Source organism: Peromyscus eremicus, chromosome 18 (genome assembly GCF_949786415.1).
Source record: "Peromyscus eremicus chromosome 18, PerEre_H2_v1, whole genome shotgun sequence".
Classification (NCBI taxonomy): Eukaryota; Metazoa; Chordata; class Mammalia; order Rodentia; family Cricetidae; genus Peromyscus; species Peromyscus eremicus.
Genome location: NC_081434.1, coordinates 1,361,245 through 1,379,536, shown reverse-complemented (window position 1 = coordinate 1,379,536; position 18,292 = coordinate 1,361,245). Strand labels below are relative to the sequence as shown.

General features: G+C 42.0%; 1 protein-coding gene across 4 annotated transcripts in view; it reads left to right on the top strand.

Moving 5' to 3' along the window:
• Positions 1-18,292, top strand: part of LOC131895155 (SAP domain-containing ribonucleoprotein) — a 71,376-nt gene that overhangs the window by 16,084 nt on the left and 37,000 nt on the right. For all 4 annotated transcript variants that reach the window (XM_059245581.1, XM_059245579.1, XM_059245580.1 and 1 more), the window contains 3 exons: positions 10,477-10,576; positions 15,025-15,071; positions 17,441-17,508. In XM_059245581.1, the coding sequence (XP_059101564.1) occupies positions 10,477-10,576; positions 15,025-15,071; positions 17,441-17,508 (215 nt within the window). The remainder of the gene's footprint in view (positions 1-10,476; positions 10,577-15,024; positions 15,072-17,440; positions 17,509-18,292) is intronic.

The window sequence follows — 18,292 nt, the reverse complement described above, 5'->3', positions numbered from 1 at the left end:
CGTCTTTGCATGTGTTTACCCGAGTGTGTCCCAGACAACCCCGAGCCTGTTGCCACCCTCTCTTAACTGGCGGGGTTACGCCCCCGCCCTCGAATTCTGGAGCCAGAGAGAGGCCTTCAGCTAGGTTCCCGTGGAAGTCGGGGGCGAGGCAGCTCCGAGTTGGTGAAGTGACGAGCACGTTAGCCCTACAAGTTTGCGTTTTCTCGGGAGGGTCTCAGCCTGCTGCCCTCCCTTGAGACTGTTCTACCCCCAGGGGAAAGGTACAGCTGCAGTATTTTGGAAATGTATGAAGTATGTTTGAAAACATAAGGATTTTGCTTGTCCTCTTTATCATTGGGAAGGGCCCTGGGTCTCTCGGTGTTATTATTATTTTTTAATCTATGTTTGTTATTTACGTGTGCGTGTCTGTGAGAATGTATGCCCGAGGAGGTTGGAAGAGGGTGATGGGTCTCCTGGAGCTGGAGTTGCAGGCAGTTGTAAGCAGCCTGATGTGGGTGCTGAGAAGAGAATTGGGGTCCTCTACAAGAGCTACTACTCTCTTTTTGTTTGTTTGTTTGTTTTTTCCAAGACAGGGTTTCTCTGTGTAGTTTTGGTGCCTGTCCTGGATCTCGCTCTGTAGACCAGGCTGGCCTCTGCCTAAAGGCGTGTGCCACCACCGCCCTGCGCAGTAAATGCTCTTGCCCGCTGAGCCATCTTTCCTTGGTGTCACTTCTTGGTGACATTCTGAACCACAGTTGTAAATTTTGGTAGTCGTACTTTTCTTAGACTTACACTTCGATGATTATTCTGTCAGGACAGTAATTCTTTTTAGGAAGAATTAAGAAACCATGTTGATTATTGTTTATGTTCTCACAAGTAGCTTTGCCATTAGTTGTTTTGGTCACCTTATCCTGGAAACCTGGTACAAATCAAACTTACTCAGTAAAAACTAAAAACTGTTCTGTTTATTTATTTATTGAAACAGGATCTCACTATGTAGCTCTAGCTGGCCTGGAGTTCACCGAGATCCTCCTATCTCTGCCTCCCAAGTGTTGAGATCAAAGGCATTCACCATCATGCCTGGTTTGTTTTGTTTTATTTTAATTACTGTATTGAGATAATTTTTCAAAAAGATTATTTATGTGCACGGGCATTTTGTTTGTATGTATGTCTGTGTGCCTGCAGAATTACAGACAGTTGTTAGTTTCCGTGTGTCCTGGGAATTGAACCTGGGACCTCTGAAAGAACAGCCAGTGCTCTTAAACTGTTGAGCCATTTCTCCAGCCCTGAAAACTTAAAAGTTGGTAATTGGGTCTGGAGAAATGGCTTAGTGGTTAAGAGCGCTTGCCCTTCTGGAGGACCAGAGTTTGGTTTCCAGCACCTACATCAAGTGGATCACAACCACCTGGACACCGGCTCCAAGAGAGCTAGCTGATCCTCTCTTCAGGTGTCCTTAGGCACCTGCTTCTGTGTGTGTCACACACACAGAGAAAAATCACTTTTAATCTTGAAAAAACCTTAATAATTGTTGAGTTTTTTTGTCCTTCTTAAAAAGTGTAAGTGAAGTGTGTGTGTAAAAAAAGTCCCTGTGGGCTGGAGAGATGGCTCAGAGGTTAAGAGCACTGGCTGCTCTTCCAGAGGTCCTGAGTTCAGTTCCCAGCAACCACATGATGGCTCACAACTATCTGTAATGAGATCTGGTGCCCTCTTCTGGCTTGCAAAGCGTGCACACAGAACACTGTATTTATAATAAATAAAATCTTAAAAAAAAAAAGAAAGAAAAAGAAAAGAAAAGAAAAAAAGAAAGAGAAGAAAAAGTCCCTGTAATTTAATCTGTTCAGGTGATATGACCTTTTGACAGCAATATGTTTCTTAACTGTTGTACTCCCAACCTCATTAGTGGATTTTTATGTTATTTTAGTTACTGTTAATTGATGGTGCTGAAATGAATTATCAGTGGTTTCCTAATGTTTACTTGAACAAGTAAGAAAAATTTAGCAACTACTCCATTTTATTTATCTGTATAAGTTACGTAGTTCTGTACTGTTGTACATATTATAAAATATACACAGAAAATTAATTTTTAGGTGAAAGAGATTAAAAATTAGTGTGATATCTTATATTTTCTTGTTCATTCCCCTTTTTAAATCTTGGAGTAAGTCACTAGTTGTTCTATGACTTTCCTTTATGGATATTATATCTGCTTAAGGAGTTCCTCCTAGCATATTAATATTTGTTACTTCAATAAACTTGCATTTGGTTGAATAAATCCATCTAATGTCTTCTGACCTGATTTCAGGTGCTGTATAGTCTTCAGAGCACATGAGGCACTCCTGAGGGCCTAGCAGGACTCACTCTTTAATCACGTTTGCTTGTCTTTGCTTTTTCTCTAGAGCACTCCTTAAACTTTTGGAGGTCACAGATATCTTTGAAAGTCTGATGAAAGGTATGGACCCTCTCCCCAGAAAAAGGCATGTATAGTACTTTGCATGCAATGTAAGGGGCTCCATAAAATTACCTTGTAGCCCTGAGGAGTCCATAGACCTCTGGTTAAGAACCCATATAAATTCTGGCTTTGAAGACAATGTTAGACTCTAATGTTGATCTTGATTGAGTAGTCTAACTTTTTGGATTGACTTAGAGTTTTTATTTTATTTCATTTATCTTTGAGACAGGGACTACGTAGCTTTTGCTGGCTTAGAATTTGATATGTATATTAGGCTGGCCTAGAACTCACAGAGATCCGCCTGTCTCTGCCTACTGAGTGCTGGGATTAAAGGTGTGTGCCACCACCGCCTGGTCTGATTTAGGGTTTTTAATACCTTTAAAAAAAAAAAAGAAAGAAAGAAAAACACTTTCCACTGGGGAGTGGTGGTCGTCCCCCCCTTGCCCTGGTCCCCCCCAGACAGGGTTTCTCTGTGTAGCTTTGGAGCCTGTTCTGGAACTCACTTTGTAGAACAGACTGGCCTTGAACTCATGGTGGTGCTACCTTTAATCCCAGTACTTGGGAGGCAGGGACAGGCAGATCTCTGTGAGTTCGAGGCCAGCCTGGTCTACAGAATTAAGTTCCAGGACAACTTTGGCTAAACACAGAAAAAAACCTGACTTGAACTTCCTCCCTGCTCCCTGTCCTCCCCCCCCCCCCCAAAAAAAAGCCAACTCTTTGGAAACCTGGCATTGTGGTGCATGTCTCTAGTCACAGCACTTGGGAAGCAGAGACATGTGGATCTCTGTGAATTCCAGGCTAGCTTGGTCTACATAGTGAGTTCCAGGACAGCCAAGGTGACATGGAAAGACCCTGTCTCAAAAAACCAAAGTTCTTCCCATTTTTATAAAGAGAAATTGGGACTTTAGTTCAGAGGAAAGGAACAAGCTTTGAAGTATGAAGGATTAAAACATCTGCATTGATACGTAAGTCCTTATCAAGTGCAAATTTCTGAAAAGTTGGTGGCAATATAGTCCTTCTGACTCAGTTGGAAAGACTGAATTGTAGTTGAGAATGTCTTGAAGTATAACAACCAGATTTATAATTAATCATGTAAAAGGAACTCGATGGTGGAGGGAACCAGAAGGTATATAATAGCGTTGAGAACAGTGAAATATTTGCGTTATTGAAACATGAAGTATGTCAACATTGATGTTGCTGATAGTTCGGAAAGTTAGTAAAACTGTGGTTATAAAAGTAAATTAGAGTAGTGTTGAGGGTGGGGTTCTTGTTATTTGTTTTTTAATCTTTGTGTGTTCCTTTGTATGAATGCAGGCATGCACATTTGTGGAAGTTAGAAGACAATCTCTTGTGTCCATTTTTACCTACTACTGTGTTTAAGACAGGATCTCTTTTTTCATGCTGCCTATGCCAGGCAAGTTGGCCTCCCAGCTTCTGAGGATTTTTCTGTGTCTGCCTCCACTGTAGGAGTGCTAGGATTACATGCTACCTCATCTGATTTTAGGTGGACTCTAGGGATCAAAACTCAGGTCCTGCTGAACTGTTCAAACCCTCTTCTCTTTTTTTAGGTTGAGATAGGGCTTCTCTCTACTCCAGACTAACCTTAGGCTCAAGGTGATCCTTAACTCAGACAAAAAGAACCTTCTTTTGTAACTGCCCTGGCTTTCTGGAACTCTGTAGACCAGGCTGGCCTTGAACTCACAGAGATCCACCTGCCCCTGCCTCCCGAATGCTGGGATTACAGGCGTGTGCCACCACTGCCTGGCTAAAAAGAGTCTTCTTAAGTTGTATAAGCAGTGTGTGTGTGTGTGTGTGTAACAGTGCTATATAGCCCACATTGGTTTAAAATTTATGATCCCCTTGGCTCTATCACCTCTCGGGTGTTGGGATTTCATGAGGTGTAACCTGTTCAGTAGGAGGCAGGAGTTCTGTTAACTACTCAGTCATCTATCTCTGTAGCCTTGAGCAGTTTTATTCTTGTAGCTGTAGCATAGGTAGGGAAGCTTTTGAAAATTTGAGAGGAGACTGATCTGATCAATTTGTGTTCTTTTGGTAGTGTTGAGGATGGGCTCTAGAGGAAAGACTTCTCTGGTTAGGACTATTACAATGGTCTCTTCTGCCTCAGAGGGCCTTTTTACTATCTCTGCTAATCTCTTCATTCTACACTATCACCCTCCAACTACTATGCATAAGTTATTTCTTCAAAATGAATTTGTTCTTTATTTGCTGACACATTTGCTGTGTGGCAAGCATCAGTTGATGACATTTATATATGTTAGCTGATTTTATTCTCATAATAAAATGCCTCTATATCCTCATTTCAAAAGAAAAACTGAGGCCCTGATATAGTAATTAATTAATTTGCCCTAGTTCTAATATGCCCTAGTTCACTTATTACAACTAATAGTGGCTTGTCAATCCAAGCAGTTTGTCTCCAAAATTCATATTAAATTTCTTTTAAATTTTCACTTTATATTTATTGTGTGTATGTGTCTGAATATTGGCTTGTATGTGCCGTGGCATACATGTGGACAACAAAGGACAACTTTGGGGAGTTTGTTCTCTCTTTCCACAGTGGTGTCAGTGGGTAGAACTCAGGTTGCTGGGCTGGCATGTCAGGTGAGCACTTTCAGGAGGGTGTAGAATTGGTGGAACAGACCAGTTGTGAACTGTGTGAGTGCTGGGAATCAAGCCTGGGCCTCTGGAAGAGCCAACAGTGCTCTTAACCACTGAACCATCTCTTAGCCCTCACATTGTTTTTTGTTTGTTTGTTTGTTTTTCGAGACAGGGTTTCTCTGTGTAGCTTTGGCACCTTTCCTGGAACTCAACTCTGTAGCCCAGGCTGGCCTCCGAACTCGCAGAGATCCGCCTGCCTCTGCCTCCCAAGTGCTGGGATTAAAGGCGTGCACCACCACCACCCGGCCAGCCCTCACATTCTTTTTTTTGTGTGTGTGTATGTGTTAGGGTGGGTTGTGCCATGTCATACATTTGGAGGTCAAAAGGAAACTGTCAGGACTCTCCTTCCACTATGTAGGTACTTGGGTACTCAGATCATCAGGTTACTTTGTGTAAACACTTTTAATCCCAGCATGTGGGAAGCAGAGGTAGGTGAATCTCTGAGTTTGTTGTGGCCAGCCTTGTCTACATAGTGAGTTAGAAGACAACCAAGGCTATGTAGAGAGACTCAGTCTCTTTTATTAAGAGGTTATTTAAAAACAAAACAAAACAGAAAAACAGAGTGGTGGTGAATGCCTTTAATCCCAGCCTTCAGGAAGCAGAGGCAGGCGGATCTCTGTTAGTTTGAGGCCAGCGTGGTCTACAGAGTGAGTTCTAGGACATCCAGGGCTATACAGAGAAACCCTGTCTAGAAAAAACAACAAAAAACCAGAGTCTTGCTATGTAGCCTAGGCTGGCTTGGAACTCTGTTGTTCCTTAAACTCATGGTCTTTCTGCCTCTACCTATGAGTGTTAGGAGTATAGGCATGAGCCACTACGCTTGGTTTACTAGTTTAAATTTTCATAATTATCCTATAAAATTGGTTCTAGTATTCCCATTTTATAGGTAAGGAAACTGAGGCATAAGAGACTATACATTAATTTCCAGTAATACCTAATTAATTTCCAGTAAAGGTAGAATTTAAATCTAGCTTGTTTTTAGTGTGACCTCATTGTTGAGACTGAGCGCCATCCTTCTTGTATGTATGTGTATGTATATGAGTGTATAGTGTATGCATTCATACATGTAGAGGCCCAAGGTTGACTTTAGACATTTTCCTCATTTCTTTTCGCCTTATATGAGGATTCCCCAGAGCAAGCTGGCAACTAGATTGACTATCCAAAACGGCAAGTTCTGAGTTCAAGTGAGAAATCCTGTCTCAATATATAAAGTGAAAAGTAATTGCGGAAAACACCTAAAGCTGTAAGCTGTCAGCCTGTAAGCCTGGAGTACACAGTACGGTGGCACACGAGAAACTCTGCCTCAAATAAGGTGGAAGGTATAGAGTGACACTCAGGGTTGTCCTCTGATCTCTACATTGTGGTAGGGTATGTGCACACCTCTATACATGAACATGAGCACAAACAAGTATTTAAAGAGTGTATATCCATCTTAGGAAAGCTATTGCATAGTTTAATCAAGCATCTATAATTTCAGCTGTGTATAATATCCACTTATTTTTGGTGGTAACTTTTTTCCCTAAAACCCTAAGGTCCTTATCTTTTTGCTTGTTCTTAATATTTATTTTTATGTGATGAGTGGTTTGCCTCCATGTGGGTACACCATGTTCGTGCAATGCCCTTTGGGGCCAGAAGAGGGAGGTGGATCCCTCCTGGAGCTGGCTTTGCAGATGGTTGTGAGCCATGTGGGTGCTGAGAACTGAACCTGCATCCTCTGCAAGAGCAGTGAGTCTTCTTTATTGCTGAGCCATTTCTCCAGCTCCAGCAGAATGTTTTTTGTTTGTTTGTTTTTTGTTTTTGAGACAGCGTCCCACTATGTCACCCTGGCTGGCCTGGAACTCTATGTAGGCCAGATTGGCCTTGAGCTCACAGAAATCCAGCTGTCTCTGCCTCCTGAGTACTGGGATTAAAGACATATGTCATCACACCTGACTGTCTTTATTTTTATTTCTATTTGTGTGCATGTGTATGTGTGCCATGTGTGTGGGTACCTGTGGAGACCAGAAGAGGGTGTTGGATTCCCTGGATCTGGAGTTACAGGCAGTTGTGAGCTGTCTACCATAGGTGTTGGGAACCAGAGTCCTCTGGAAGAGCAGCAAACTTTTAATCACTGAGCCATCTCTCTAGCCTCTGGCTCTCTTTTTTTTGATAAACTGTTGAGCCAAATCTTCATTCATTTACAATAATTTGTGTGTGTGTGTGTGTGTGTGTGTGTGTGTGTGTGTTCATGGGCAATATGGAGCACATGTGGAGGGTAGAGGACAGCTCCCTGCCACACGGGTCTCAGGGATGGAGCCCACTTCATCAGGCTTGGCAGCAAGTGTCTTTACCTGTTGAACGTGTATCCGGCCCTCTACTAGTTTTTGTATGATTGAAGATTTGAATCTTAAATAGAAGATTTCACATAATATATCTACTTTTATTTTTATTTTTTGAGATAGGGTCTCATATAACTCAGGCTGGTCTTAAACCCACTATCTAGCTAAGGATACCTTGACCTTTTCTGATTCTTCAGCTTCTATCCTCTGAGTCCTGGATTACAGGCATGTATGTGCCAGCTCTTCCAGCTCACTCCGTCTAGTTATGCATGTGGCACTGAAGATCAATTCCAAGACATCATATATAGCAAGTAGTCACTTTTACTGAGTTATACCCCTCTTTTTAAATTTAAAAATGTTTCTTTTAGTTTTTGAGATTATAATATAATTATATCATTTACCTTTTTCCTTACTTCCCTCTAAACTCTCCCATGTACCCCCTTTTCAAATTCATAGTCCCTTTTTTCATTATTATTACATGCATATGTCTTTCTACATATACACACCTAAATATGTAAGTACAACCTGCTCAGTCTGTATGTTACTTTTTTGTATATTTTTAGGGTTGACCATTGGTATTGATAATCTTTGTTCAGCTCTTGTTAGGCAGTCATGTTGAGACTCTATGAGTGCAGCTTCTGACCTTCTTAGAAGGCATAATGTCACAGCAAACTTAAAAATTTTTAATTGTGTGTCTGTGTGTGGGCATTGTGCATGTGATGCGGGTGGCCAGGGAGCCCCAAGGAGGAAAGAAGAGGTTGTTAAGTTCTCTGTGGCTGGAGTTACAGGCAGTTTGGAGACTTCTGATGTGGGTGTCCTTTTTCTTAGTTCTGTCAGTTACCCATTGTCATTCCTTCTGTAGTCTGTAAGATTGGTAAGTATACATTTTCACTGATTTAAAAAGTGTGTGTGGAAGAAATGGAGACAGTTTGTTAAGAAAAAGAAGCATGTCTAACAGTGGAATGGGGACAGAACTGGGAAAAGTCAGTCCATAGCTCAAAAGCCCTAGGTTCCCAGTATCGTGACCCTCCCTCATAAGTCACTTACGTAGGAGGTACCTGCTCCTACATTTGTATATCATGTGCGTTTCTCAGGTGTGCTTTGTCCTTACAGATAATCCTGATGAGGTAGGATTTCCAATCTTTTTGCCATCTGGCTTCTTTCTTTCATATGTTAATATTTTTCAGTGTTTTTATTAGCATGTATTAGTTGTTTATAAAAACGAGTCTCACGTAGCATTTTATATATGTACATAATGTATTTTGATGATATTTAGGTACCCCTACCTTCTCTTGCCCCCTTCTCACTCCCACTAATCCTCTTCCTCTTCCCAACTAGTTCCCCTTCTACTTATGTAGTTTGTTTTTTTTCCTGTGGCCCAGTGAGTTTCATTGGGTAGGGTTATCTATAAGAGCACCAGTGAGTTTCTTTATGGGAGCATAAGCACTACCATTGGTTTCACCACTGAAGAAATCCCTCATGGACCATTAACTGTGTATAAATTATCAGAGAGGATCCCTAGGATCCCCTTGCTCTTGCATGGCAAGGAGCTGATGTGGTCCAGTTTTGTGCATATCTAGTGCAGGAAATCATAGCTGCTGTGTGATTTAAGTTTTTTTTTTTTTTTTAGATTTATTTATTATGTACACAGAAGAAGGGGCCACGTCTCATTACAGATGGTTGTGAGCCACCATGTGGGTGCTGGGAATTGAACTCAGGACCTCTGGAAGAGCAGTCAGTGCTCTTAACCTCTGAGCCATCTCTCCAGCCCCCAGTGATTTAAGTTTTTAATAGGGCTGGGACATATATAGTTCTAGAGCTAGAGTAATTGCTCAGTCCGTTTAAGGTTCTGGATTTGATATACAGCACAGCAACAGCAAAATAAAAACCTAAACACTACGTACGCTATGGGAGGGTGTTAAATTACTCTCTGTGGTGATGTAGATAAAGCCTTTAGTTAGTTCATGGTTGACATTAAGCCAGCTAACACATCAATCTAACTCTACAATGATTATTTTTATAGATGTGTGTATGGTATATTGTAATAACACCTTTGGGATAATAGGTGTTTATTAGTCAATTTTCTACCATTTTGACAAAATACCTGAGTCTGTACTTTATAAAGAACAGAGATTTATTTATTTCCCAACTTTGGAGACTGAAAGTCCCAGTAGCATAGTGTTGCCCTGGTATCAGTGTCATAGTATATGACGTGATGGTGGCAGCAACTTGTATTTATTTATTTATGTATTTATTTGTTTTGTTTGTTTGTTTGTTTTGAGACAGGGTTTCTCTGTGTAGTTTTGGTGCCTGTTCTGGATCTCACTCTGTAGACCAGGCTGGCCTTGAACTCACAGAGATCCGCCTGGCTCTGCCTCCCGAGTGCTGGGATTAAAGGCGGGTGCCGCCGCCGCCGCCACCGCCACCGCCACCACCACCACCACCACCCACCACCACCACCAGGCTGGTGGCAGCAATTTTGAGGAGAGATTACATGGCAGGACCAAAAGCTGGCAGTTAGTGAGAGTTCAGGACAGTTGGTAAGATTAATATTGTGTGCCACTAGGTCAGGCTGCTCCACCTCTTAATAGTCCCAGCATGACTACACTGAGGACCAAGCTTCCGACACAAACTATGCGGGAAGACACACTTTTACCATACCAGACTGTAGCTGGATGGTAGGGACAGTCTCCATTTAGGACACTGGATTTTCTGATTGAAGATTGAAAATCCCTCCCCGGCCCTCCCCAGTTATTGGCAGAGTAATCTTTTAGAACTGTCCCCCTTAGTTATTAAAAAAAAACCAGTTGTACAAATAGATTATAATTTTACTGAAGTGTGATGTTTTTCAATGTATGTTAGAAAGTCCTACTGTATATTGAATGTTGTTAAAGGAAAAATAAGCTACCTTTGTGGATCCAGAGTCTTGGTTAGGGATAATAATTGCAAGTTGGGAATTGACCTTTATCATCATCATCATCATTATCCTCTCTTTTGTGAGAACCACCTCTTTTCATTCATTGGAATTTAAAAAGTTGTTTGTTTGTTTTTTCCCAGCTTGCTGAACTAAAGCAAGAATGTCTTGCTCGTGGTTTAGAGACCAAGGGAATAAAACAAGATCTTATCAATAGGCTCCAGGCATATCTTGAAGAACATGGTGAGTACTTTGTGGAGGGAACATGATATGAGGGAAGCAGTAAGTTTCAAGCTCTGACACTGAAAAGATTTCTTCCTCTCTTAGGTCATTGGTGATGTAAGGTCTAAATTAACAATATCAAGAAAACTTTTAGAGATGGTCATGGTGGCTCATGCCTCTAATCCTTGCACTTGGAAGGCAGAGGCAGGAGGATCACCTCAAGTTCAAGGCCAATCTGATTTACAAAGTAAGAGTCTTATCTCAAAAAAAAAAAAAATATCAAAAAATACTATTGGGCTGAGCTGGATGGTGCAGTACATGTCTGTAGTTCAGTACCCAATAGGATGAGACCTGAGAATCAGTTTGAGGCCAGCCTAGGCTACAGAGTGAGTTCAAGGTCAGCCAGAGCTATATAGTGAGACCCTGTCTCAAAAAAACTATGTGTGTGTTTATTAAAATATTTTATTTGTTTTATACTGAAGAGATGGGGTCTTGTCATGTTGCCTACTTGGCTGTGGTTATTTTAGCATGTTATTTAAAAATCATCATGGAAGGGGCTGGAGAGATGGCTCAGTGGTTTAGAGCATTTGTTGTTCTTGCAGAGGACTTGGATTCAATTCCAAATACCCACATCGTGACTCAAACCATCTGCAACTCCAGTTCCAGGGGATCGAATGCCCTCTTCTGGTGCACATGATGTATATTCGTAACATGCAGGCAAAATACTCATACATATAAAATAAATATTTATAAAATTAGCCAGTCCTGTAATCTCAGGTGCTTGAGAAGCTGGGGCAAGAGAATCAAAGTTTGAGGCCCAATTGAACAACTTGGTGGGGCCATAACTTTAGAGAGAGAGTAGTGTGTGTGTGTGTGTGTGTGTGTGTGTGTGTGTATGATGTATGTATGTATGTATGTATGTATGTATATACAGTGCTATCATGCTGTCACTAGTTTAAGAGTTTGAAGGCTTTAATTTTAATCTATCTTGTCCAAAAGTTCACTAAATATGTTTGAACAGTCACTGTTTACATAGCTAAGTGTTTATCTTTCACAGTATCAAAGACAAGTGTCTGGACCCTTGAAATCCTTAAACTAGGTAATCTCTGCTTCCTCCTGGCCCTCATATCCCCCTATTCTACCTTGAAAATAAATAGCCCCCCCCATGTAAGGTGCATTTTATCATCCCAGTTTGTACACATCTTTCTAATTTTTATTTATTCTCTTTTATTCCCATTCCTCGTTTTACTTCCTTTGAATACTCTTAGACACCCATTCTTATGTATTTGATATATTCAGGATACATTTAGGGGCTGGAGAGATGGCTCTGTGGATAATGGCATTTGCTTTGCAAGCATGGGGACCTGGATTTGAATCCTAGCACCCATGTAAAAAGCTGGATGTAGTCTCACAAGCCTGTGGGTGCTGTGGGTGTGAAGACAGGAGGATTCCTTAGGCTTGCTGCCACCAGGCTAGTTCCCGGTTCAGTGAGATACCCCATCTCAAAGAATAAGGTGGAGAGCAGTTGAGCAGAACCTCTTTGGCCTATACATGTGCACATGTACACATGCATCACATAGATGCAAACATATAGAATGAACATACAAAATAAGATATGTTGCCTAATACAGTATTTTAATTTCTATCATTGGTATGGGTATGTCTCACTTTTTTCTCTAATTATTATTACTATTTTTAAGGTATAAACATGGGAGATCTGGGGAGATGATCTAGTGGGTAAGGGCTCTTGCTGCATAATCATGTGGACTTGAGTTTGGTTCCCTGATACCTAAGTGGGAGGTCTGTATCCTCAGCCCTGGGGAGTAGCTGTGGGCAGATCCTGGGAGCTTTGTGGCTGGAAAGCTCCGGGTTCAGTGAGAGACCCTGTCTCGAGGATGTGAGACAGACCATGTTAGAGCAGGATGCTTAACTTCTTCTGGACTCCACACACATACATAGGTGTACTCACCTGCATACATACTCACACACACCCACACACAGAAATAAACTAAAACTTGTATCTGTGGCATGAGGTTTTGTGGTTATTTGCTTTATTCATTCCATTTCTAGAGTGGCTTTCTGTGGTATATAGCCACCACATTTAAAAAAAAAAATATTACGTTTATGTGTGTGTGTGTGTGTGTGTGTGTGCGCGCGCGTGTGCGCGCGCACACATGCCGTGGTGCACATCCCAAAGTCAGGTGGATGACAGCTTTCAGGGTCAGTTCTCCTCTGTCATGTGGATCCCAGGGATTGAATTCATGTTATCAAGCTTGGTAGCAAATATCAGAGCCATCTCACCGGCCAAGTCACCACGTTCTTTGTTCCGTTCCTGGACAGACACCTGTATTTCCTCCAAGCCCTAGGTGATTTAGTGCTATGAGTATGTAATATATAGTACTGTATATTACATATTACTAATATTGTTAGGATGTATGGTTCTCTTATAAACTACTTTTCTCTATGTGCCTGTGAGATTATATAGTATATACCTAGATTAATATTGTAATTATTATATATCCACAAATGTATAAATACTTAATATGATTTAGTACTGCCAAGTTACTTCTTAAAATTGCCTTATAAATATTAGGATATCAGGATTCTTTTCCTTTTTTTTTTGTTTTTTGGGCTTTTTGTTTTTGGGGTTCTTGTTTTTTTTTTTTTGAGACAGGGTCTCTCCATGTGACAGCCCAGGCTGTCCTGGAACTTGCTTTGTAGACTAGGCTGGCCTCAAAACTCACAGAGATCTGCCTGCCTCTGCCTCCTCCTGACTGCTGGGATTAAAGATGTGCACTGCCACCATCCAGCCAGGGTTTTTTTTTTTCTTTAAAAAATAAAAATCTTTATTTTAAAAAGGTTTTATTTGGAGCTAAAGAGTTGGCTTGGTGGTTAAGAGCACTAGTTGCTCTTGAGGAGGACCCGAGTTCAGTTTCCAGCACTTATATAACAGTTCACAACCATTTCTAACTCCAGTCCTGAGGGAAGATTCCCACTTCTGGCCACCAAGGCCACTACATACATGTGCACAGACATACATACAGGCAAAACACCCATGTGCATTAAAAAAAGATTCAAAGAATTAAAAGGAAAAATTATTTTTATTTCATTTATATGGATGTGTGCCTGTGTGTATTTATGTACTGTGTGTGTGCCTAGTGCCTGAGGAGGCCAGAAAAGGGTGTTGGATCCCCTGGAACTAGAGTTAAAGGTAGATGCTTATGAGTGGTCATGTAGATGCTGGGAACCAAACCCAGGTCCTCTGCAAGTGCTCTTAACCACTGAGCCATCTCTCCAGCCCACTCAGGGTTCTTTTATCTACACAAACCTATATTTGGCATTATCCTGTCAAGCGGCCTAGTTTTGCTAATTTGTTTAAACTACCTCTGTTCCTGGTTTTGTGGGTTTACTGCTTGCTCACAAGTGCTAGAATGGCAGGCATGGACTACCTTGCTGGTTTTAAACACAAGTATCTTTGTCATTGGTCTTTTATGTTTTTTCCCCTGGGTATTTTTTAGTAGTACATAGTTTTGAAAATAATATTTTCACTTATTTTGTGTGTGTGCGTGTATATGTGTATGGGTGTCCAAGGAGGCCAGTAGAAGGTATCAGATTTCTTGGTGCTGAGATTACAGGTAGTGTGAGTTGCCCGATTTAGATGCTGGGATCTAATTAGCAGCAAGTAATCTTAACTTCTGAGCCACCTCTTCAGTAACTACCATTTTGTTTGCTTGTGAGCCACTAATGGCAGAGGCATCTTTCTAGCCCTCCACCACTTTCAGAGCTATTTTCTTTGTTATTCTGTGACACACTTTCTCTGTCTCTCTCTTGGTCTCCTCCCTCTTGCTCTCACTAGAGGTCAAGCTTGAGTATTGTTCTTAGGAGCCATCACCTTGTCATTTTAGTCGGGCTCTGTCCCTGGGATCTGGCTCTGCCTGGCTCCCCAGGTCTGGGATTACAAGGGTCTACCACCACTACCATGCTTGACATTTTTATGTGGGTTCTAGGAATTGAACTGTTATCTTTACACACACACACACACACACACACACACACACACACACACACACTTTTTTTGTTGCTTATTTGAGACAGGGTGTTATATAGCCTAAGCTGGCTTCTGTAACCAAGAATGGCTTTGAATTTACTGATTGTTTTGTCTCTATCTCCCAAATGCTGGGATTATAAGGCATGCACCACTATACCCTGTCCTAATTAGTTTTAATTTTATAGTGTGACTTCATTACAACCTAATTGCATTTAGTTATTCAGTTCAGATGGGATTCAATTAGAATTAGATAGAGATCTGGTTTTTATCTTCTCTAAATATGGCTTATTTTGTAAAGATTGGTTCTACCATCATTATTGAATATAATTTTGGGAAAGCAAAGAGGTTGTAATTTTATCTTATCACAGTGATCAGGATGGTTTTATAGCAGGGCTTGACCTGAATGTTTTAATGTTCTTAGCTGAAGAGGAAGCGAACGAAGAGGATGTGCTGGGAGATGAGACCGAGGTGAGTTGGGAAGGTCGTCACTGGCCTGATAATGTGCCACTGCTTTGGCTAAACTGCTTATTGTCCATCCTTTGAGTTCTTGGGTGCTTGAGAGGAATTAAAGACTGGTTCATTTTCGAGTCCTGTGCTGTTTCTTGATGGAAATTCCTTTATTTTCTTTTTTTTTGGTTTTTCGAGACAGGGTTTCTCTGTGCGGCTTTGCGCCTTTCCTGGCACTCACTTTGGAGACCAGGCTGGCCTCGAACTCACAGAGATCCGCCTGGCTCTGCCTCTCAAGTGCTGGGATTAAAGGCGTGCACCACCAATGCCTGGCTCCTTTCTTTTCTTTTCTTTTTTTTGGCTTTTCGAGACAAGGTTTCTCTGTGTAGCTTTGCGCCTTTCCTGGAACTCGCTTTGGAGACCAGGCTGGCCTCGAACTCACAGAGATCCGCCTGCCTCTGCCTCCCGAGTGCTGGGATTAAAGGCGTGCGCCACCACCGCCCGGCTTAATTAATGTTTTTCAGCTAGGGTCTCATAGCCCAGGCTGGCCTCAGATTCACTATGTAGCTGAGGATAACCTGAACTTCTCTTCTTTCTTTCTTTACGTACTTTCTTTGTTGTTTGTTTGTTTGTTTGCTTATTTATTTCCTTACTTATTTTTTTTTTCATTTATTTTACATACCAACCACAGTTTCCCCTTCCTCCTCTCTTCCCATTCTCTCCCCCACCTCCTGTCTACTCCCCCATCCACTCCTCATAGAGATCTGCCTGCCTCTGCCTCCCAAGTGCTGAGATCAAAGAAAAAAAAATGTGTGTGTAAGTGTGTGAAATACTGGGCTCAAGTGCATAGAAAGGGGAACTTTTCGGAATTAGTTCTCTTCCACCCTATTTGAGGCAGGACTCTCTGACAGTTTTGCTGAGCTGGGTACTTTGGGCTAGTAACCCAGACACTTCCTGTCTCAGCCATCCATCTTGCTGTAGGACTGCTGGGTTGTAGATCAGCACACCGATTCTGACTTTTCCTTAGTTCCAACTCAGGATTTCAAGCTGATACTACTGAAAGGACCAAGCAGACACCATGACAGGCTACTCAGTCTTCTCTCAGAGATCAGGCCTTAATTTCAGTTTCCTGAGACTTGAGCAAGCAGTTTCTGGGAGGGCCGTGAACAAAAGACATAGATAGTCCTTGCAGTAGCTCCCTCTCTGCATGTACTCGTACTCTGACTATTCAAGGTACAGCCAGTTTACTGTCTGGGACCCCTCACCAACTTAGAGCTATGTGCATGGGTCAGCGTGAACATGTGAGGCCAGCCAGTCTCCATGGCAGCTGAAGGACAGAGCCTGGGCCACTGAGTCAGCCCCCACAGTCAGTATGTACTAGGTTAGCTAGCCTCCATGGCAGCTCAAGGACAGAGCCTGGGACTTGTCCAGGCCTTCCCGGAAAAGATAACTGTAATCCCCAACCAGTAAGTTCAAAGGCTACACACTCTCACCCAATCATATGATGCAAAGGCTTGTACCACCCTGCTTGAGGTTTTTCCCTTTAAAAACCCCTCACCCTGAGAGCTCAGGGCTTGCTGCTTATTAGTAAACCCCGTGTGGTTTGCACTGGACGTCGGCACTGTGGTGGTCTTGCGGCACGAGCACAACACTACCAGAGTCTTGCCTACTGACCAGCCATCTTGCTGGCTCTAATGGGTATTCTGTTTTTAAAACTTTTTTTGAAGATTTTATTATGTAGGTATGTTATGTGCACGTGGGTGCAGCGCTTGTGGAGGCCAGAGGCCTCAGATCCCCTGGAGCTGGAGTCATAGGCAGTTAGGAGCTTCCTGAAATGGGTACTGAGAATCAAACTTGGGTCCTTGGGAAGAGCAGTTTGCATTTTTTTTGGTAATATTTATTTATTTATTATGTATACAGAAGAAGGTGCCAGATCTCATTACAGATGGTTGTGAGCTACCATGTGGGTGCTGGGATGTATTTTTTTTTTTTTTTTTTTAAAGGCAGTGTTTCTCTTTGTAACAGCTCTAGCTGTCCTGGAAATCTCTTTGTAGACCAGGCTGGCCTCAAACTCACAAAGATCTGTCTGCCTCTGTCTCCCGAGTGCTAGTATTAAAGTTGTGTGCCACCACCGCAGGCCCAGTATGCACTCTGAAGTGCTAACCCATCTCTCCAGTACCACTCATGGGTTTGTTTTTGTTTTTGTTTTTTTGTCTCTATGTAGCTCTGTCTGTCCTGGGACTTGCTCTGTAGATCAGGCTGGCCTCAAGTTCAGAGATCTGTTTGCCTCTGCCTCCCAAGTGTTAGGATCAGAGGTGTGCACCACTATCCCCTTGCTCTGAATGGGTATTCTTGATTTATGTTAACCGTGTTGTTTCATTTGGTTTTAGGAAGAAGAACCAAAGCCCATAGAACTGCCTGTTAAAGAGGAAGAACCTCCTGAAAAAGCTGTTGATGTGTAATTATTCCTTTCTAATAATCTGGGTTTTTTTTTTTAAGCCCTGGCTGTGCCTGGAACTGGCTCTGTAGACCAGACTGTCCTAGAACTCAGAGATCCACCTGCTTCTGCCTCCCAAGTACTGAGACTAATGGTGTGCACCACCACACCCAGCCCTTTTTAATAATCTAAATAAGAGCAGATAGTTCTATTTTTTGGTGTGCTAGTGTGTAATATATATGTGGAAGATGATGTCAGGTGTCTTCCTTAATCACTGTTAAGCCTAGTTTTTTTTTTTTTTTTTTCTTCTTCCTGAGGCAGGGTCTCACTATGTAGCCCTGGCTGTCCTGGGACTCACTTTGTAGACCAGGCTGGTCTTGAACTCACAGAGATCAACCTGCCTCTGCTTCCTGAGTGCTGGGATTGAAGATGTGCACCTGACCTGACTCCACCTAATTTTTGAGACCAAGTCTCTTACTGGCATGGAGCTCACCCAGAGCAGAATGACTGTTTAGTGAGGCCCAGGTGTCTCCTGTCTTCACCTTCTAGTGCTGATCTCTAAGGCACCAGCTCCACACCTGTCTTTTTCACAGGGAGACTAGCTTGAACTCAGTCCCTCTGGTTTTGTATGGCAAGCATTTACCAACTAAATACTTAGACTCCCAGATAGTGCTTTAAAAAAAAATACTGGTTTAAAGTTTCATTCTGTTTACTTGTTACACATTCCCCCTGACCTTTCCATTTCTGATAAGGTCAGGTACTTTTAGAAAGGTCTGCCTGCTTGAGGTATGTTTCCATTGAAAAA